Source organism: Grammomys surdaster, unplaced genomic scaffold (genome assembly GCF_004785775.1).
Source record: "Grammomys surdaster isolate TR1022 unplaced genomic scaffold, NIH_TR_1.0 239, whole genome shotgun sequence".
NCBI classification, from domain to species: Eukaryota; Metazoa; Chordata; class Mammalia; order Rodentia; family Muridae; genus Grammomys; species Grammomys surdaster.
In genome coordinates, this window is record NW_021604684.1 from 3219929 (window position 1) to 3240644 (window position 20716).

The 20716-nt window shown below is 42.1% G+C and overlaps 1 protein-coding gene across 3 annotated transcripts in view; it reads right to left on the reverse strand.

Moving 5' to 3' along the window:
• Positions 1 to 20716, reverse strand: part of Ldlrad4 (low density lipoprotein receptor class A domain containing 4) — a 305502-nt gene that overhangs the window by 148155 nt on the left and 136631 nt on the right. For all 3 annotated transcript variants that reach the window (XM_028774214.1, XM_028774215.1, XM_028774213.1), the window contains one exon: positions 2585 to 2725. In XM_028774214.1, the coding sequence (XP_028630047.1) occupies positions 2585 to 2725 (141 nt within the window). The remainder of the gene's footprint in view (positions 1 to 2584; positions 2726 to 20716) is intronic.

The window sequence follows — 20716 nt, forward strand, 5'->3', positions numbered from 1 at the left end:
AAGAAGAAGAAGAAGAAGAAGAAGAAGAAGAAGAAGAAGAAGAAGAAGAAGAAGAATTATTATTTATGATTTTATGGTTTAGATTTGGGACTCAAAAATACTTTTCCAGGTTCACGTAAAAGGCAAAGAAGAAGGTTCTTGGTGCTCTTAGTCTTCTGGCATGTGCCTGTTTCAGGGGATAGTCCCCACCCAGTTCCCAATTCCTTGTTCCCTCTAGTATCCTCTGCCCTGTGTCCTCCTCCCTTTGTCAGCTGACAAATGTATCAGACTATCCATAAAGAGAAGAGAGGCTGGACAGGCCAGACAACTCCATACAGCCAGCTGCATCATACAAATACTACCAAACAAACATAATAAGGAAAACCAGAGTCCAGTGCTAAGGGAAGTACAGAGCCCACCCTAACCTTTAAGAAGTGTCTTCTCAGCATATAAAGACAGAACATGAAAAGCAGTTGATATAAAGAAACTCGGGAGCTAGAGCTGTGGCTCAGTGGGTCAGGGGTGTACTGCACAAGTAGGACCTGATTTGGGATTCCCAGCATCCACATAAAAGCCAGATGTGACTGTTCACATCTGTAACCCCAGTGTTGTGGTCAGGGGTGGAGATAAGCAGAACTCAGGGGCTCACTAACCAGCTAACATAACCAACATGGCAGCCTCGAGGTCCAGGGAAAGGCACTGTGAAAAAATATGAGTTGGAGAAGCAATTGAAGAAGACAGTCAGTATCAACCTTGGACCTTCTGCACGTGCCTGTATAGATAAGCGTTTGTAAGTAATTATTGTGCTTTAAAACTGAAATAAAGTTCTAAATGATAATACAAACAAAAAAAATGTTGAGAAGACAAACACCAAGGCTCCTGGATTTGGCAAGCACAAACATCGGGCTTAAAACTCACCAGAGCAGAGCTATTTTTACATTAGGGCCATAGATAGTTTTCTCTTAAAGTATTATAATGCCGTAGGGATAGAGAAAAAATACACATGGATTTTGTTTTCTTAAACCCTCTCCAAATTTACAGTAATTGTGTTTTGCCGTCTAATTCCCACACAAGATTTTAATTTAAGAAAGACTTATTTTATGTGCATGGCTGTTTTGGCTGTCTGTGTGCATACTGCATACATGCCTGGGGTCCACAGAAGTCAGAAGAGGATATCAGAACCCCTGAAGCTGGAATTAAAGATAATTGTGATCTGCCATGGATGCTGGGAAGAGCAGGTCCTCCACAAGAGCAAGTGTTGTCAACCTCTGGAGGCATCTCCCCAGCTCCCCAAAGTTAATTTCTGCCAAACATAATACCTCCAAATGATACCAGTACAGTTATGAAGAGAGGCCGAGTGTATCATGAAATGGGGGTCCCCTAACTGAGGATTATAGCTCTTAGCCTCACATCACCATAACAAGTACTTTGGAATGAACAACCCAAATGGCAGGTTTATTTCAGCTCAGTTTTCAGAGGTTTAAATCCATGGGCACCTGGCCCCATTGCCTTTGGGGCTATGCCAAGGCAGACACCATGTTGGAGAGCAAAACTGAAGGCCAGAAGTGCTCACATCATGGCAGCAAGAAAGTCAAGGAAGCTGGGCATGCTAGCTCATATCTGCAAGCTAGACACATGGGATCCTGAGGCAAGAGGACTGCTGTGAGTTTGAGGCCAGCCTGGGCTACATAGTAGAAACCTATCTCAAAACAATAACAATAAAAGAAGCCAAGAAAAAATGCAGAGGAGCCAGGGTTGCAACATCTCCTTAAGAATGGCAGAATGCCCCTAACGAGGCTCCAAGTCTGTAAGTTTACCACTTACAACAGTATCCTGCGTGGGCTGGAGACCAAGCTTCGAATGCCAACCTGGGTCTTGGGGAATCGCTTGGGGAAGTCTGAACATAGCAAGGACAGCATGCAACCATTCTCCCTAGGTAGGCCGATAGGAAGAGTCTCACCCCCTCAACCCATTTGATTTGGTTCACGGAAAAACAGATAACAATTCGCTACCCTTTCTAACAGGACTGAGTAGTTTCTAACTGCATCTGTCCTCTCCCCTTGTCATAATCATCTTGGGATCCAAAACCAATGGATTTCAGACTTCTGATCTCACATTTTTCAAGTTCAAGACAGTGTTCCCAGCTTCTGATCTGGGGAATCCTGCTTAGAAACACCTGACACATGTTTTATTTTCATTTGGTATTTAATAGCAAAATGTATGACTAGAACCTTTGAAAGTTGCACATAAATATTTCTATTTTTGTGTATAATTATGGACCTGTCTTCACTTATTTCAAATTATTTCTGAACATATAAATTCAGAAAGGTCTTTACAGCTGTGTGAAGAACACAGCTGTATGGCTTCTTGGAATAAACTTGGGCTTCTAACAAACACAGACCTGCTACAAACCTGCTACAAGGCTCTGGTGCTGCAAGAAGACACTGAGTTCTCCTTCTCACACCTGCTATCCTCCATCCTAAAAGCAAATCTTGGTGAAAATACATGCCTCTTTCCTTAACCAGAATGCATGACATGTCTCCTTCCCGTTGGCTTCGGAACACCATCAGACACAATGCCACAAGGGTGAGTCAGAGGGACTTACAGTTGAAGATGCCTGGTGGTGGATGCTCAGTCACCAGGAGACAGTTCTCTTCGTCACTGTTGTCCCCACAGTCGTTCTGTTGGTTACAGACCAGAGAACCAAGATACAAGCATTTACCGCTGGTGCAGGTGAATTTGCACTCTGGAAAAGCACAAGACAAAGCAGGAGGCAGTCAGTGCTCGCTCGCTCGGTGCTTACAGGGTGTTGCCGCCATTGCTGACCCCCCACCCCCAGGTGAATGCCATGGTGATTTGAGAACTGAGATTATTTAGAGGTCCCAGGAAACTAGACTCAGAAGGGCCATCTAGATGAGGCTGGCCTTACGTCTCAACATGGCCTGCCTGTGGTACAGCACTACCCGCAAATGAGCACACAGTTGCTCTCTTCCTCCCATTTCTTGCCCTACAAGTCATTCTGCTTCAAACCAACCTTGACAGCTTCCCACACTCTACCAGCACATATATGATAAAATCTATATTTTATAATGTAAGTCAGGAAAAACCATGGTGCTCTACTAACTAAGCAGCATGGGTATGGAACGCCACACTGACAGATTATAAAATTGTATAGAGCCCACCCCCCACATCCCTGTTGGTTGTACTGAACACAGGATATCCAAGCTGTACAAATCTATACTTGGGGAAATGAAATTCACCAAAACAGGACTTTAAAGTAAAACTTCCAACTTAAACAGTTTTAAGCAATTAGAGGAGATTTTTAATTCAAAGAGATTTAAGCAAGTAAAAGAGAGATTATACAACAAAATATAATCAGTTGTACAAACACTCATGGATGTCACCTTGGACTCTTAGGTGTACACAGAAACTAAGAGGAGCCACAAAGGTAAATGGCCAATAGAAGGAGCTTCAGGAGGAGCCACAGGTTCCCAGTGATGGCAACTATCACAGCCACCTCAGCTGCCAAGGCCTCTTCCTGTCTCAAATAAGAGCAGTAGACCTGGATCAAGTGTCAAGTCATTTCAACTCCAACTTCCTGTTAAAACAAAATTCCAAATAAAAGCCTGTGCTTAGCCCAACAATGTCTTTCCAGCTCTGCTAATCACAAATAGAGTTTCACTAGCTGAGACCGTCTGAGGGGACAGCTACAATCTGAGAGAAAAATATTACCTGTCATAAAGAATGAAAATCAAAGAATTTTTGTAAGTCTTTATGAGAGGGGCACTATAATTTTTCTATTTGGTCACAATCTGAGAGGAGGATATCGAAAAAAAAAAAAAAACACTCAGCCCCTGACAGTGTGTAAAATAACAGGGAACGGAGTCCAAGTGCATTCATTCCACAAGCTTTTAGTTGGCCACAGCACCTAAGGCAGAAAGTCTGGGTGCTGAATGTGATCAGGTTCCATGGTACAGATGTGGCTAGAGCTGAACTCTCTCATCCTATACGGTGCAAATATTAAAATCCAGATGTTTGAAATCTCATTTATGAAGTGACAACTTTTAACTTAATGGAAAAAAAATGTCAGGGAAAGAATTTATTTTTCTTTCCAAAAGAAATATTGGACTTCAGACGAATGCCAAGCATGAAGAGAACATCAGCCAAACACAAGTGCTCTAGTGTTACTGAGATGGCCAAACACTAACAGAAGACTCTGCTGCTGTTCTACTTTAAAAAAGCTCTAAACCCAGACCGCCGTCTTTCAAGTTCATATGGAGCCTTACAACGGCGAGAGAATATAACAACATGAGGTCAACTCATTTGCTCCTATGACAAGTACCCAGCGATTTGTAGACGGAGACATGGAAACATGGAGCTGGCACTCTAGACAGGGTGGTGCACACCTACCTTCTAAGCACTTGGGAGACTGAGGCACAAGGATTGGGAGTCTAAAGCTAGTCTTGGCTACATAATTAGAATCTGCCATAGGTAGGTAGGTAGATGATAGATAGATAGATAGATAGATAGATAGATAGATAGATAGATGATAGATAGATAGATGATAGATAGATAGATGATAGATAGATGATAGATAGATGATAGATAATAGATAGATAGATAGATGATAGATAGATGATAGATAGATAGATAGATGATAGATAGATAGATAGATGATAGATAGATAGATGATAGATAGATAGATAGATAGATGATAGATAGATGATAGATAGATGATAGATAATAGATAGATAGATAGATAGATAGATAGGGAAACTAGCTGCTATAAAAATTTACAGCATGAATTCTCATAAAGAACGTGAAGGGTTGGAGCTGGGGAGATGGCTCAGAGGGTAAAATGTTTGCTGTGCTTGCTGCCAAGTGTGACTACCTGAGTTTGGATCCTTGCGACCATGTACAAGACTGGGAATGGTACCATGTACCTGAAATACCAACTCTCTCTCTCTCTCTCTCTCTCTCTCTCTCTCTCTCTCTCTGTCTCTCTCTCTCTCTCTCTCTCTGTCTCTCTCTCTGTCTCTTTCTCTTTCCCCCTGCCCCCAGGCTATCTCTGCCTCAAGATCTGCCTCCTGAATGTGTGGGACTCACCCATGGTGAGCACACCTGTCCATATAAACCGTCAAAACAGCTTCTTTTCTTAAGTAGCCCCTAACGGTGCCCCGGAAGAGCTTGTGCTATGACTTCCGTAGCAAGCTCTTCCTTACAATACTAACCCAGCAACTCTCACCTTCACATAATCCCGAATTTCTTGGTGACAAGTCTTTAGTCCACATCAAACTAACAGTCTATCGCATGACCACTTGAATCAAAATGGATATCTGAATTTATTAGCTCTTCATGTGTTGTAGGAAAATACCTTTAAAACATAACTATAAAGCAATTAAGTGTCAAACTTATGGGAAAGCTGGGGTGAAATTTCAATGCAGGGCAGAGCATTTGTTGACGTTGGCAAGTCCAGCATGGATAGAGGCCAGCTTCCAACATGAAACTCTCCTATGAGAGCCATACCCACTACACTTTCCTACCCCAAACCTTACATATTCTGACTCTCTAACAAATGGGACACTGTGATATTCCAAATACACCAACAAACCTAAGAGAAGACTCTTACCCCAGCTGCACATTGGAATCCCTAAGCATCTTTCAAAAGTACTGATACCTGCGTGCCAGCCCAGGCCACTGCTCTCACTGGCTTGAAGTACAGCCTAAATAACAGGTGTTTTTTTTTTAAGAGTTTCTTTGAGCTATCCTGATGACAATCCAATCCTGGCCCCCAAGAAGTGAGCAACTCACATGAAGCCCTCTCTTTGGCTAAGAATATTTTACTAAAACATTTAGTGATATTTTGTTAATGTATTTTTTAAGCATTTAAATACACAAGTACTTAGGTAATTCTTGAGATACAGTGCCAAGTCTCTTTTCTGACAGTAGGATATTTCAGAAGCCTAGGAACCACAGCATATTAGCATCCGTGAGGCTGAAGTACGGGGACCAGTGCATTTTGGTTCCCAAACTAAACTCACACATCAGAACTAGGCTATATTTTCACAGGAATAAAACTCAAACCAAATAACATAGACAGACTGTAGCTGCTTGTGTTACAAATGCTAATTATGCACACACACACCACAAAAAACCCTGTTTGTATGAGAGGGTCTGCACATAGCTTCTGGGAACCTGCCCCCAGTTGGTTCTTATTGGTAAATAAAGATGTCAGTAGCCAATGGCTGGGGAGGACAGACAGAGGCAGAATTTTAGGAGTTCCAGGGCTTGGGACCAGGAGGAGAGGAAGGAGAGAGAGCATAGGTGACTGTGGACAGAGAAGAGACACAGAAGTCGTCATGGATTAAGAAAGCGAGGAGAGTGCCCTGGGCTCTGGGCCAAGAAAGCACAGCCCAGAGGGCTGCACAAATGGATCTGGAGAAGCCAAAATGGAACATAGAAGTTCATAAGTAGTAACTCGGAGTTATCGGTGGAGGGTAGATTCTAGAAACATGGAGGTTAGGCAGTTGCCTAGTGATTGTGCTGCATAGAGTATATTAAGATATAAAGGTTGTGTGTCTGTCTTTCATTCAGGAACATAAACCATTGAGTCGGGAAGTAACCCACAACAGGATTTGTTGATTAATTATTAATTCAACGATAGACAAAGTACTTTTTAATGTACCATTTTGCCTATTCTTTCTGGACCTTGTTGAGCATTCCTACCAATTTATAGTTTAGAGAAATCAATGATTGTTAAACATTAGAAACATTTGGATGACAAAGCCACAGTGATTTCATATGTAGCAAGCAAAATGAACTAAGAAACCAATGTTAGAAATCAATTGTGGTATTTAAATAGCTTTCTTTACAAGATAAATAAATTTTCAAATGAAGAAAATAGCATTTCTTTATGCCGTGATTCTCTTTGATTTCTTATAAAAATTGCCAAAATGGGTGCGGGCAAGATGGCTCAGTGGCCACAAAAGCTTGAGGCCAAGCTAAATGACTTGAGTTCAATGCCCAGAGAGAGAGAAAGAGAGAGAGAGAGAGAGAGAGAGAGAGAGAGAGAGAGAGAGAGAGAATTCCAGCACTTTTACATACCTGTCATTGCATGCATACATGCATTATCAACAACATAAAACACTAATATTAACAAATTTAAATAGATCTGATTGATAATAATAAATTTAAAATAGACAATTTAAATTAATTTAATTAATTTAAATTTAAATAGATCTGACAGTAATAGTAAAATTCTTTCCAAATCTGGGGTCTTTTCTACATTGCTATATAAAACTTTGATGAATTCCTTTCAGGGTCTTAGATTCCCTTAGAAATTCATAGTTTAACATTGACAGGAACTTAAAAGATACATCTAAAGTTGAAGAACAATTTTTCAATCAAATTGAGAGATAAACCTTTTTTAAAAAATTATGAATGTCATTCTAATTATGTATAAACATATTAACCAGTAGAGACATACCACGTAGGAGAAAAGAAAGAAAATGTACAATTAGGGGAAGTTTTTCTAATATTTTGTCAACTGAGAAAACAAGGAAGTTTAGATCATAACGTCAGAACAGAAATAGAATAACCTAGTATTTTATATGAATTCCAAAATATTGAAAAAAAAGCTATTTTTATTTTTTTAACAACAGCATCAGAAGCCTATAAATCTGAACATTCTAAACCCAAATGCAGAACAGTGGGAGAATCTGCTTTGCGGGACTGAATGTAATCCATTTGGTAGAGTCAACATTCTAATAGCTAAAAGGCAACAAAGAGTTGTTCTTGATTTTCCTCACACTCATTTAAAATCTCATTTTCACAGATGGATTCTCAATCACAAAATAAGGACCTATATGCGGCCTTAGCTCTCAGCTGTAAAATCGACCTTTTCTGTGAATTGGCAGAGGAGTCTGCATTGAGCTACCCTTGTGAAAATTCATACAGCCATGCTGACTCACTTGGTCCATGTGGAGCACCTACCATTCAAAGACCTGCAAACAGTGATTCCGGCTCCACCATTCTGACATCAAAGCCTGCACCGCGTAAATAAGGGGACCTTCTGGGTGCTCTCACATTGGGAGAGACAGAGAGGCCACACAGCCGTTATCAAAGTGCAAGAACTGATAGGTTCCTGGGCTGCCAAGATGACTCAGTGGGTTGAGGTGCTTGCTGCCAGGCCTGACACATTTAATTTAAGATCCCATACCCAGGTAGAAGAAAAAAACTGACTCCAGCAAGTTGTCTTCTGCCTTACACACACACACACACACACACACACACACACACACACACACTGCTGTGAAATGTTTTAATATGAAGTAAGCTGCTGAGAAACATAGGTGAGGTCTAATATGTAGTGTCCTATCAGCAGTCGCATCTCTGGCAACACAAAAGAAAATAAAACAGAAGTTCCCACCCCTCAGCAATCCCTCCACCCTTCTAGCTCACACCACAAAGGTGGAGGTATCCCTTCTGACATCATCCTCACTCAAAGACAGGCTTCAAAAGGGAGAATGAGGTGCCCTTCATTCGGGAAGATGAGTATAATACTCAGAGACAGCATTTATCCATTTGGTGAGATGGGCAACAAAGCCTCACAGAAGAGAAAAAACACACTAAAAGGAAAAAAATACCTCAAACTATTTTACAAGATGGACAATCACTCCCATTATGATATTGAAAAGATTCCGTCTAAAATTATCTGAGAAGGTTATATGAAAGACACAATGTGCTGCCCCTAGAAGGTCAAAGTCTCAGGATTTAGGCACCTAGCCCTGCAACCCTCTTTCAGCAGAAAAACAAAACAAAAGCAACAACAACAAATCCACACCCAACTTTCTCCCAAATACCATTGGCCATTAAGTCATTAACAGTCCCTCTAATTCAACATAGTATGGGACATTTTCCATGTCTCGAATGAAGTTATTTCTGTGCTTTTGTGTACATGAAGTGTAAAGAAGTGTTCCTACTGACTTGTTAAGCAGAGTAGTACACAGTTCCAAAAGCAAGTAGGTAATTACGAGTCATCAGTTCTATGCTTTCGGTAACAACAACAACAAAACGTATACCAGTATCTATAGGGAACACAGGGAAATGACTTTAAAGTGTGTGTCTGACTCGTGAGCCTGAGTCACCATCTCTAGGTGCTGAGTCAGATCTGGCGTTGCAGTTTCTTGAGGCTCCTAATGGTCTTAGAACTAGGAGAAACAAATTACCATTTGGGGGTAGGAGAATCACTGAGAATTATTTTTTAATTTTTTAATCCTTCAAGATAGTGATTTGGGGCTGGCTAGATGGCTCCATGGGTAGATGTGCCTTCAGTCAAGCTTGAGGACCCATGTGACAGACAGAGAGAACCAACTCTAAAGAGCTAGCCCGATTGTCACAGGTGTACCACAGCATGAAAATACTCACACATATACAAATAAACAATTTATATAACTTTCTAAAGATAATCATTTAAAAAGGAAATAATAAAGTATGTTATTTCTTACGGCATCTTCCAAATAGAAACCCTAGTCCACCTCACCCCACTTTGACAGGAGGAATGCTACTTAAGTTTTATTTCCAGCAAGAACATGGATAGGAGCCGTTCCCATGGAATCCTATGGGGGTGAGGACCAAGGAGCTGAGGCAGCTATGAGGCCTGAGAGGCAGGAAGCCTTTCAGATTACCCATTTTGCTTTTACTCTGTCTGAGACAAGAGGAAGTTTGAAGATGGCTACAATGTGACCCTTATAAATATATTTTTTTGTAACAATGTATCCTTTTTGTAGTATGTGTAGCATGATGTACCTGTGTACAATGATGTATTTGTACACAATTGTGCACACTTACACAAAGTTTAGAACTACAGATTTGTGCAAAGAAAAAAACTACACATTCAGCATTATGCACAATACACAAAAAAATCATAGGGTCAGGATCCCAGATTCCGCTTTGCGTTATTACAAGATTGTGTTTGCCATGTGGGAAACAGACCTCCTGGGGGAGGGGCAGGTAACCACAGTGTGAGGAATCGTGAATGCTTAATGGGAACTGTTAATAGGGTCTAAGTAAATGTATTTGAATGCAACGAGAACTAGTAGCACTCAGGCACTCACTCATACAGATTAACCTTGCAAACTCTGCTCCTGTGGTTGTTCTGCAAAGGTAAGAGTGTATATTAGGAAGTACAATGAAAGCCCAGAGTTGTCCACTGACAAGTGTCTTTTTTGTATGCATTTAAGGACCACATCCAGGTAATAGGATCAATCTATAGATGCACAGACATTTACAGAAGGAATCTTGGTCCCTAAGTGAGACCCATACAGTGTGTGACAGTTATCTTCTGGCCAGCAACCATGTGTCAGTTTCACATGCATGCCTGTACGAATTGTCCATCCAGCACTGACTGCTCTGGGCAAGGAGTATGTGCTGGGCACTAAAGAACCAGACAGAATTATGTCCAGAGACTTGGGAACCCGGCTTTTCTCCAGCTAGCACACTAAATATTTAGTTTGTCCTCACGTTAAGACCATTGGGAAAATGGAGTTCCTGGATTAGATCAGAACCCTGGTGTTTGAGTGAGAAATGCTAATTTCAATGGTCTCCGTACAAGTACCCCACCTCCTCCAGTACCCTCCCACCGTCTAGGCATAAATCAATGGGACCAAAATGGAAGCCAAGACAGTTCTCTCTTCTCTAATTTTCCAGTGGCCTTCATGTTGCTCAGAGTGAAACTCCAAGTGCTCACATCCCCCAGCTTGGCCTGTTTATCAGATCTTTGGCCTCTCTATTCTTTCTTCCTTCCTCCTCTTTTTCTGTGAGAATACCTACATGCACACGAATCCTAGGGTGCCGGCTTGCCTGCACTTGCTTTTTCCTCTGCCTGGGGCACATCTTTCCAGCACCCAGCTGACTTGCGTCCTCACTTCCCTCATGCCTCACACAAATGTCCTCAGTGAACACAACCCACCCTTGTCACCCTCTTTCCACGACGTTCTCCTTTGCCTGCTTATCTAACTCCACAGATAAGCATATGCTAATGTTCTGTCTGTTTGCCTGTCTAGCTATTCTCTATCTTGACACCAGAACAGAAACATCACGAGGGCAGGTCTTTTCTTGGCCCAGTTTTACTGATGAATCCCCAGAATCTAGAACATGGTTCGGTATGTGCAATGAACATTCAGGAAACAGTAGCTAAATTGACGTTGAAGCAAGAGTCGTAGAAACGTTCTCACACTAATTACTGATGTCCCCTTTGGGTGAAGTTTTCCTTTAGCCAAGCAAATATCTTCTCTAAGAAAATATATATCTTATTATACATGAAAAGAGAGGAAAGGGGGGCAGACAAAAGAAGGAAATAAAACAAAAATATTAGCAAATCACAAAAGAATGTTAATGTAAATAACCAAACAGCTTTTAAAAAACTATGTTCTTTATTTACAGAATCATTTCCTCTCTAGCCCACCATGTCATAAATATTTAGTCTTTTTCCCATCTGTCCCTTCCCAATTAACCTGGCTTAATTCCGAAATCACAATGTTCCCTCTTAGTAAGGCACTCATGTGTTACACAGAGAAAGCCCATTGTCTGGCTAAAGTGCTGGACTATTTACTCAGGAAACAGCCTGCAGCTCTTCTCTTGGCAGCTTCTAGCACCCCGAGAACTGGGTGTCAACACTCAATACTCAAATTCTCCACCTGTCTCTCTTTCTATATCAATAACAATCTGACTGATCTGGAACTGGACAGACTCAGAGCCAGGAAGAAAGATGGCTCTCCGTCAATCCATGGGGTTCTGGTAGCTGGACTTTACTTCAGATGGTTATTTTTATCTTTTTGGATTATTAAAAAAAATATTTTTTTTACTTTGAGCCTCCTGTAGTGTCTACTTAGTGTTCCTCATCTGTCACCTACCCTTTATAAAATGTCCTCTCTTAGAAATTCCTGCTTTCTGAGACATAATTAAAACTGGCCTCAACATGTCAAATGAATATAACTTGATGTCCTACTGAGAGAAGAATGCTGCTTGTCTCAAAACAAGGAAAGTTTGCTAAAATGAACTGTTTCTTCCTGTTTAGATTGGTATTTCTGAGAGCATAAAAGAATGGTCTCTGGTGTCTGTAACTAAATTAGAGGGATACGATGAATGGAAACCCATACCAGGGAGGCAGGAAAGGGAAGGCAGATACTCCACCCTTCTTAGTGTTAGCAGAGGGTAGAGCTTCCCTGCTGATCCAAACCAACCCTGATTGTACGTAGGGACTATGTGTCTTAGGAACCCTATTGCTGTGATGAACCACCGTGACCAAGAGCAACTTGGGAAGAAAAAGGTTTCTTTGGCTTACATATCCTGAATCATAATCCCTTGAGGGAAACCAAGACAGGAACTCAAGCTGGGCAGGAACCTGGAGGCAGGAGCTGAAGCAGAAGTCATGGAGGAGTGCTGCTTACTTACTTGCTCCCCATGGCTTGCTCAGCCTGCTTTCTTATAGAACCCAGGACCAGCCAAGGGTGGTACCACCTACAATGGCCTGGGCCCTCAGTCATCAATCACTAAATAAGAAAATTCTGTACATGTGTGTTATAGCCCAATCTTATGAAGCAACTTATGAATTTAGATTCCCTGCTCTCAGATGATTATAGCTTGTCAAGTTAGCATACAACATGCGACTCTCGTCTTCTAGTGGAGTTCTATCATAGACACCACTGTATGGGGATAAATTGTTTACTAATGACAACATACTAAAGGCGAATTTCAGGCTCCACAAAACAAAATATATTTTGTCCTGAACATGCCCTTTTCAGATATAAGTCAAATAAGTATCTATTAGTTTATCTATTTGTTTAATGATTGATGTCTCTAATAAAAAAGAAACTTCAAGATAGTTTGATGATCAATTGAACACTGACAAAATTCCTACCTTCTAAAATTAACCAACACTTTTCTGCTCAATTCTTACCCAGGGCAAATCCAAGCATTGAGATTACAGGAAGGATCCCCAACCAAGGCTTTCAACTTTAAAATGTAGCTGTGTCTCCATCCCCACATCTCAGACCATGCTCTTTGTCCTCATTTTCCTATAACACTTACCACCTTTCACTCAATCATAAGTTAGCCTTTTGTTCTGTGTATAGTTTGTTCTCAACCGCAGGTAAGTTCTATGTGCATGGAATTTTACATCACACCTAGGATGCTTTCCCCAGCATCTCCACCATCACCCAGAACTAAATATTATTGCCTATGTTCCCATGATAACCCATGCATCACCATGCTTTCATCAACTGTCTGTCTCTCTGTCTAGCCTACTGGCAAACTCATCGCTTAAGCCCAGAACACTAGCAGTGTTTTTTTGCATCACATGCCTAGCAAAGGCTGTTACTGATAATTGGTTCAATTTAATGCAAATCAAAAAAGCACTAGAGAAGGGAGCAGTCTTCGGACTTTGGGGGTGAGCTTTGTGTGTTTTGCCTGGACTTACTATCTATGCTTTCACCAAGGATGAGCATACAGATACAGGAACTAAAGAAACGGATCTGCCATGAGGAACTAGCTGCAACTGAGAGGAAAACCATTGACCTACATCACCACAGCTCTGAAGGGAAAATATCTGGCTTGTGACTGAAAAATAAGGCAAGAACTAGAGAAGGACAAGAGAGGACCTCCATGAAAAAACAAAGTCCAGAAATACTGTCGGTTAGATCTACAGCACAGTTCTTTAAGATCTCCAAGTGAGAGCAAGGGGGCGGGAAACCCCTCCTCCAACTTTGCCCTACATGGGGCTGTGAACAGCACAAGGATCTCTCCAGAAGCAATGCTACACAATCAAATGAGCATTGAGACTTTGAAGCAGCTAGGCGTGTGTCTGCTGGCCTTCCTTATGTCCCAGGCTGGGAGGGAAGAGGGGACCATCACTGAGAGATGCCTGTTGCCAAACCTGGCCCCCTTCCTTTTCCTTTTTTAACTATTACCACCCTTAGCTTTAATGGGCTTTAAAGTAAATTTACCACAGCAGCACCCTGCCACCTCTCTTCCCAAGCCTTTGTAGGGATGTGATTGAGGTAAGCAAGTATCTTTTACCTCATTTGATCTCAGACTTGTCTTGATTCTGTCGCTTTGGCCTGATCACCTCTTCAAACACTAGAAGTGACCATCAGCCCAGGCATAGATTAAATGCAACAAAACACCCAGCAGCAAATATATACACAGGCAAAGACACACTATCCCCTTACCTAGCCCTTGGGTATTGAAAAACACACTCGGGAGACCCAGACCCAATTAAGCAGCACACAAGAGAGAAGGTTCTGGGATGCTGTATGTGTGTGTGTGTGTGTGTGTGTGTGTGTGTGTGTGTGTGTGTGTCCTGTGGAGCTGACCTTCCTATGAGAAGTCAAGCCAGCCAGCAAGAGAGTCAGGGGAAGATCAGCAGCTCTCTCTCTCTCTCTCTCTCTCTCTCTCTCTCTCTCTCTCTCTCTCTCTCTCTCACCTGTAGAGTCAACTTCAAAAGATAACACAAAGCTAGAGGAGTTAGCCTAGTTCAGTGAAGGAGAAAGGGATGACCATTCTTCTTTCAACATACATCTTAATTTTGTCACGTTTCCATGAGTAGCATCATCATGTTTAAATTTTTCCATTTTATATTTTAATTCTTTTGTCTTAGCATTCAATTGGCTGAATAGACATTTAGGCTGCTCCTCTGATGTCAGCATCTATTCTCTGGTGCTTTCTGAATCTGATCTCCACCCTTCCCCTCCACCCTCTTCGTTCCTCCTAACTCTCTTTCCCTCCCCCCTTCCCTTCTTATGGTTTATTATTACTGTTAGTCTTAAAACGCTTTGAACTACATTTACCACAACAGTACCCTGCCTCCTCTCCTCCTAAGCCTTTGCAGGGATGTGACTGAGATAAACCAATATCTTCCGCTTCATTTTACTGCAGATGTATCACATAGTCAATCCCTTATTTCTGAGGCTTACTTCCTCAAAAGCTAGTAGTGACCATAAGCCTCAGGGTACATTATATGCAAAAAAAGGGATTAATATAAAATAAAAACAAACATGCACAGGAGAGGAAAAAGGAAGCAGTCGAGGGCTCTTCCATCCCAAACACATGAAGAAAGCGCAAAAGTATTGTCTTCCATTTCTGTTAGCAGTGCTCATGTCACTAAGGTCGACCAGCAAGAAGCTACATACAGCCCAGTGTTGTGCAACGAATTAAAGGAGACATTAAGACCTGTTCAATGTGTTTAGGCAATTGTGCTTAACACACTGAAGTGTTCTTCATATTAAAGAGCACTGGCTGTTCTTCCAGAGGACCTAGGTTTGATTCCCAGCACTCACAGGGCAGTTCACAACCATCTGTAACTCCAGTTCCAGAGAATCCAAAGTCATTCTTTGGTCTCTGTGGGCCCTGCACATACATGATCACAGACAAAATCTATAGACATAAAATACAAATAAAGGTTAAAATTTTAAATAAATTATGAATATATATAAGAAAAATATGGATAGATAGATTTGCCATCTAGTAAAATTTAAGAGGTGTGTAGGTAATTTCTTAATCAGAGCAAATTTTAACAATGCTTGAAAACGATTTCCTCCACCAGTCAGGAGGTTATGTACTCTGTCTACAGTGGTGTATGTGTCAGTCATTCTGTTGGAATAAACTGGTTGACTTACTGCCTAAGACACTGTATCTAAAAATATCTTAAGATGGTCACCCGTCATAACACCAGTACAAGTGGAGATGTGCCTCCCTCATGCTGGGGAAGGGTACGGCTGTCCCTAATGCCCATGCGCTGAAAGGTCTGCCCTTCCATTGCTGCAGAAGCTTTTCCTACGTGAACTGGGTCATGTGACTATACACATTTCTTATTTCCCTGCTTCAGCAAAGATACTTTCAATTCTACCAACAGCAATTAAGGACACAATGAGGTAGGTATGGCAGATTCTCAGAAGAACAGTTGCAAGAAAGCAAGGAAGGCCGAGGCAAAAAAAAAAAAAAAGCGTCGTCACTGGCAGAGAAAGAGACTCAAAAAGAAAAAGAATCAACATTCTGCTAGACTGGGCCAAGGCTAGAAATGGATACTGTAAGCACTTGGGTTTTCTCACATGTTGTCTTATTTAGGGTTTCTATTGCTGCGATAAAACATTATAACCAAAAGCCACCTGAGGAGGAAAGGATTTATTTCAGCTTAGAGTTATAGTCCAGCAGGGCAGGAATTCAAGGCAGGAACTGATGCAGGGGCCATGGAGGGATGCTGCTTACTGGCTTGCTCCCCATTGCTTGCTCAGTCTATTTTCTTATACCATCCAAGCCAGCCTGCCCACCCACAGTGGGCTGGGCCCTCTTCCATCAACAAGCAATCAAGACAATGCCCTGTCAGCCAGTCCTACAGAGGCATTTTCTCAACTACTCGTCCTTCTCCCCAGATGGCCCCATCTTCTGTCTTTGACCTAAGAACTAGCCAGCACATGCAAGTAGCTCTCCATTACGGCACTAATGCCTAGACTCATTTATTCATAGCTGTGGGCATGATACAGCTTCCATGCCGTTCAGATCAAATTCCGTGCAGCTCAATTAAAAATCAAAGCAGTCACCTCTTTGGTTCTCCACGCCAAGCTTCAGATCACCCTCTGCTTTCTCATTTGTTGTCCCTGTTGCTCCTTACCCAGTTGTTTATTATTCAGTCAACAAATCTCATGTGCCAGATGCTGTGTTAGGGGGTTGGTACACATGTGTACAGATAGGAAAGCAAGCTTAAAGGAGCAAGCTTGTCACCTGAGGGAGAGCTAGGAAATCATTTACCCAAATCATCATCTCCCAGGCCTATGCCTTGACCCCAACAGCTGTGGTGCAATGGTAGGAATACAAGAGAAAGAGTGTTGCCACCATAACAGAGCTGCAGCATCTTCAGCCTAAAAGAGAAGGGTCAAGGCCCAGGCTCTCTTCCTAATTTCTGTATGTTCCCTGCCTGCCCACTGGTTCTGACACATCCAAAGACACCAACGATATAGAAATAAGAGCCAAGGTAGATAAAAGTATTCACATGAGACTCAGAAACACACATACCGGGTGGAAGGGTGTTAAAATGAGCAATTTACATATTCCATCATGCAGAGTTACCCCTTTACCTCCACACAGACTTATGACTAACATCTGTGGTACTAAGTGCATAAAGATATATCTGATCCTGCTAATAATCAATGCTTATTCCACTCAATAACTACTTCATGCTTTTCTCTGGATAGCATTGAAATGAATCCTTAAGTAAATCCTCTATCCTATCCCTCCCTACAGTTGGGTACCATCTTAGATGAAGGCATCTTTCTGACACATTCCCATCAGGCTGCACTAAATCCCACATATACCTGGGACATAAGATGCTAAGGCGTCTTCTAGCAGCAATGGAAGTAACTAATGTCCATTCTGACATTAGAATGGATCCAGCCCATCCTGAAGGCTTTCTTAGCTAGCCATCCATCTGGAAGACGGAAGAATGGTTAATCAGGGCGACTAAGGACTGCTGTGGGCAATAACTGGGCAACAAAGCCTCATCTTTGGGCTCTAAACCCTGAGCAACATTTTATCTTAGGTATTTCTAGCCAAGTAAACACTGGAGCTCAGGGTTGGGTTTGACAGCTTAAACTATGATTCCACCACAGAATAAACCCTACCCTGGGTTATATACATATAGACTGTGGGGCAGTGTACCATGTCAGAAAACTTGGTAAAGTTGAGTGGTTTAGAAGCCCTAGAGCCCAGAGGGAACAGCAGGAGCTTCACTTGCTTCCAACCAGGCCCCTGTCATGTGACCACATCCCTCACATAGGAACATGACCTATGGACACTTAGATCAGAACAGAGTTCTCCATGCTAATGAGGTATCTAAAGGCCCTGAGGGTTTAGCCAATAAGCTTCCCTTCCCAGACATTCCTTCCTGCAAAAGCTATTTAATCTCAGGCCCACCCTGAAAAGGAGGTATGCTCCCACTTTCCACAATGAACAATCAATAAACAAGGACTGTCTCTCTCACCAAGAACCACCGCAAAGACCATGGAGGAAGCCTTTGTCTACAGTCATGCCATCTAAGTCTCACACAGAAGGCCCCTCCACACCCCTGGACTGGCCACCCTGAGCTAAGCCAGAGTTCTCCACTCCCCTAACCCCAAGGGCCTCCTCCGTTCCCAACTCCCTGCAACCCAGTGGCATCTGGATGTCCAGGAGTTTGAGAACCCTGGGCCCAGCCTCCTCGCAGGCTCATGGACCCTCAACCCTTCATTCCCAACTCCCCTGCTCAGTTTCTAGTGGTGGTTGAATTCCTGGGAGTGAGGGAACCCCAGCTTTGGGCTCCCATGTCTTTGGCCACATTTTCCCATGCCCTGAGAGGTGTATCTGCAGTTCCCTGAAGCTCAGTACCTGACGGTGGTGCAGGGTAAAAAATGCAGTCTAGCATCTCTGCGTTTGTCTGCCCAGCAGTGGGGCAAAGCCACAATAAACTACATTTTTTCTTTAGTATAAAGAGAGAAAGGCAGTACAAGGACATAAGGTATATAGCACCTTGAATGTACTCTGACTAAACCAGGCCTCCTGTTGTTTTTAGTGTCATTGTCATTGGTTGACAGGTTTTATTTTCTCTCATTATAATTTACTTCCTATAAATCTCACCCTATGTACTTAGCTTAAGGTAGGGTCTCAGGAGCAAAAACAGCTATGTAAAAGGGAACATTTTTGATGTTTACTTTTGGTATCTATGTTTTGCCTCCACACAGGTGCAGGACTTATAACCTCTGGAACTGGAATTAGAGACAGCTGTGACTTGACATGTGGATGCTAAGAAGTGAACACTGGTCCTCTAAAAAGAACTCCTAACTGCTGACCATTCTGCCAGCCTATAAAGAGTAACATTTTATATCATTAGTTACTTTTAATCCATGAACTATCTACATTTCTACTGACCTCTTATTTCTAATAAAGAAAACAACTTCTGCTCTGTCATTTTAACAGAACCTGACACCAACCTCAAATATTCTCTCATGAGGGTTATCTTTTGTGAAAAACTGAGATGTTAAAAAAAAAAATCTAAAACCATCCTAAGCTCTGCTAGGCTTCAGACAAAGTACAGTCCCATTTCACGAAGGTCCTCAATACCGTGGTGCTATGTGTCGCATTATAAATGTCTAAGAGTGGTAGTCTAGAGCAACGGGCAAATGTTTTTCCTCTGCAGTGCATATCGAAAGGTTTACATTCTTATTCTCATGCATATCACTGCATACAGAATTTCTTTATAATTAGTGCCTTTGGAGCTAAAACAGAAGCTAAAATTTTGCCTTAATAACTGCCAAAATAATTGCTTTCTTATTTGGGCTATCATTGATATTGTATGATTTTTTGTAAAATGACACAACTAATTTCAACATTCATATATCTGTGCTATATATATCTACCTGAGGTCTTTAGGCCAAAACCTGCATGGATGCTCCCACTCCCAGACACCTTTACAGCATATGGCATTCCCAGGAAAATGTACCAAATTGGGGCTGAAGAGATGGCTGTCCACAGGGATGGCCGTCCATGGGGATGGCTGTCCATAAGGATGGCAGTCCTGCCTGTACAGAGTTGGTGCTCTGGAACAGGAAGCACAAGGAAGCCAGGCACAGTCACCAGTACTGTCTCCTGCAGCTGGGGTTGTACAGAGTCAGAAGTAGCCCGGGTAGCCTTAAGATAAGCAAAGGAGTGAGAGATCTGGGCTCACTCCAGAACATCTGGGGAGGTCGTTAGTGTCTCCTGGTTTCTTCCACTTGGAGTCATCATTTGACTGTTTTATTTGTTTTTTTTTTTTCAAGACAGGGTTTCTTTGAGTAGCCTTGGCTATTCTAGAACTTGTTCTGTAGACCAAGATGGCCTTGAACTCAGAGATCCACCTGCCACTGCCTCCCAAGTGCTGGGATTTATGTATCACCACTTCCCAGGCTAGTATTTGACTTTAATAATTAATAAATATTTGAAATGATTTGACGCTATTCAAGCACCTCTCTTCTCTAATTTTCAATGACTACATTTGGAAATTACTTGCCTGTCATTACCCATGTGTCCCTGGTCCATTTTTCTGGGACACAATAACCTGGAAGTCTCATTGGGCACAATCTGGACTACAGCCCATCCTATAATACTATCTCACAATGGAGGTTTAAAAAGGCAGAGAACGGAGAGGGCTATGCTGGGCTATCGCTCTGTGGTGAGTCACTTGCTTAGCAAATATGAGGCTCCAGAGTCAACCCCCAGTTCCATGCCAAAATAAAGAAATTGATTTCACCTGGAAAACAACTTCTTGATATACATGAAGAACGTCTTGACAAGTTCTTAACACAATTAGCAAGTGCCTTGTTAGTTTTAAAAGTTCTATCACATGCAATTTAAAAATAAGTGAGGCATTTCCCATACCTGTCAAATGCTTAGGTTTTGGTTTCATCCTCCTAAATCTGCCATTCCCTTATAAATGGGGTTTTCTGCCCCGTTAATGAAGAATCCCCAGCTTAGTTAGATCTCCATTGTTGTGAGGAGACATCATGACCCGACACAACTTGGGGAAGAAAGGGTTGGTTTCATTCACAGTTCCATGTAACAGCTCATCATCCAAGAAAGTCAGGACAGGAACACACACAGGGCAGGAACCTGGAGGCAGGGACTGATACAGAGGCCATGGAGGGGTGCTGCTTACTGGTTTGTTCCCATCATCTGC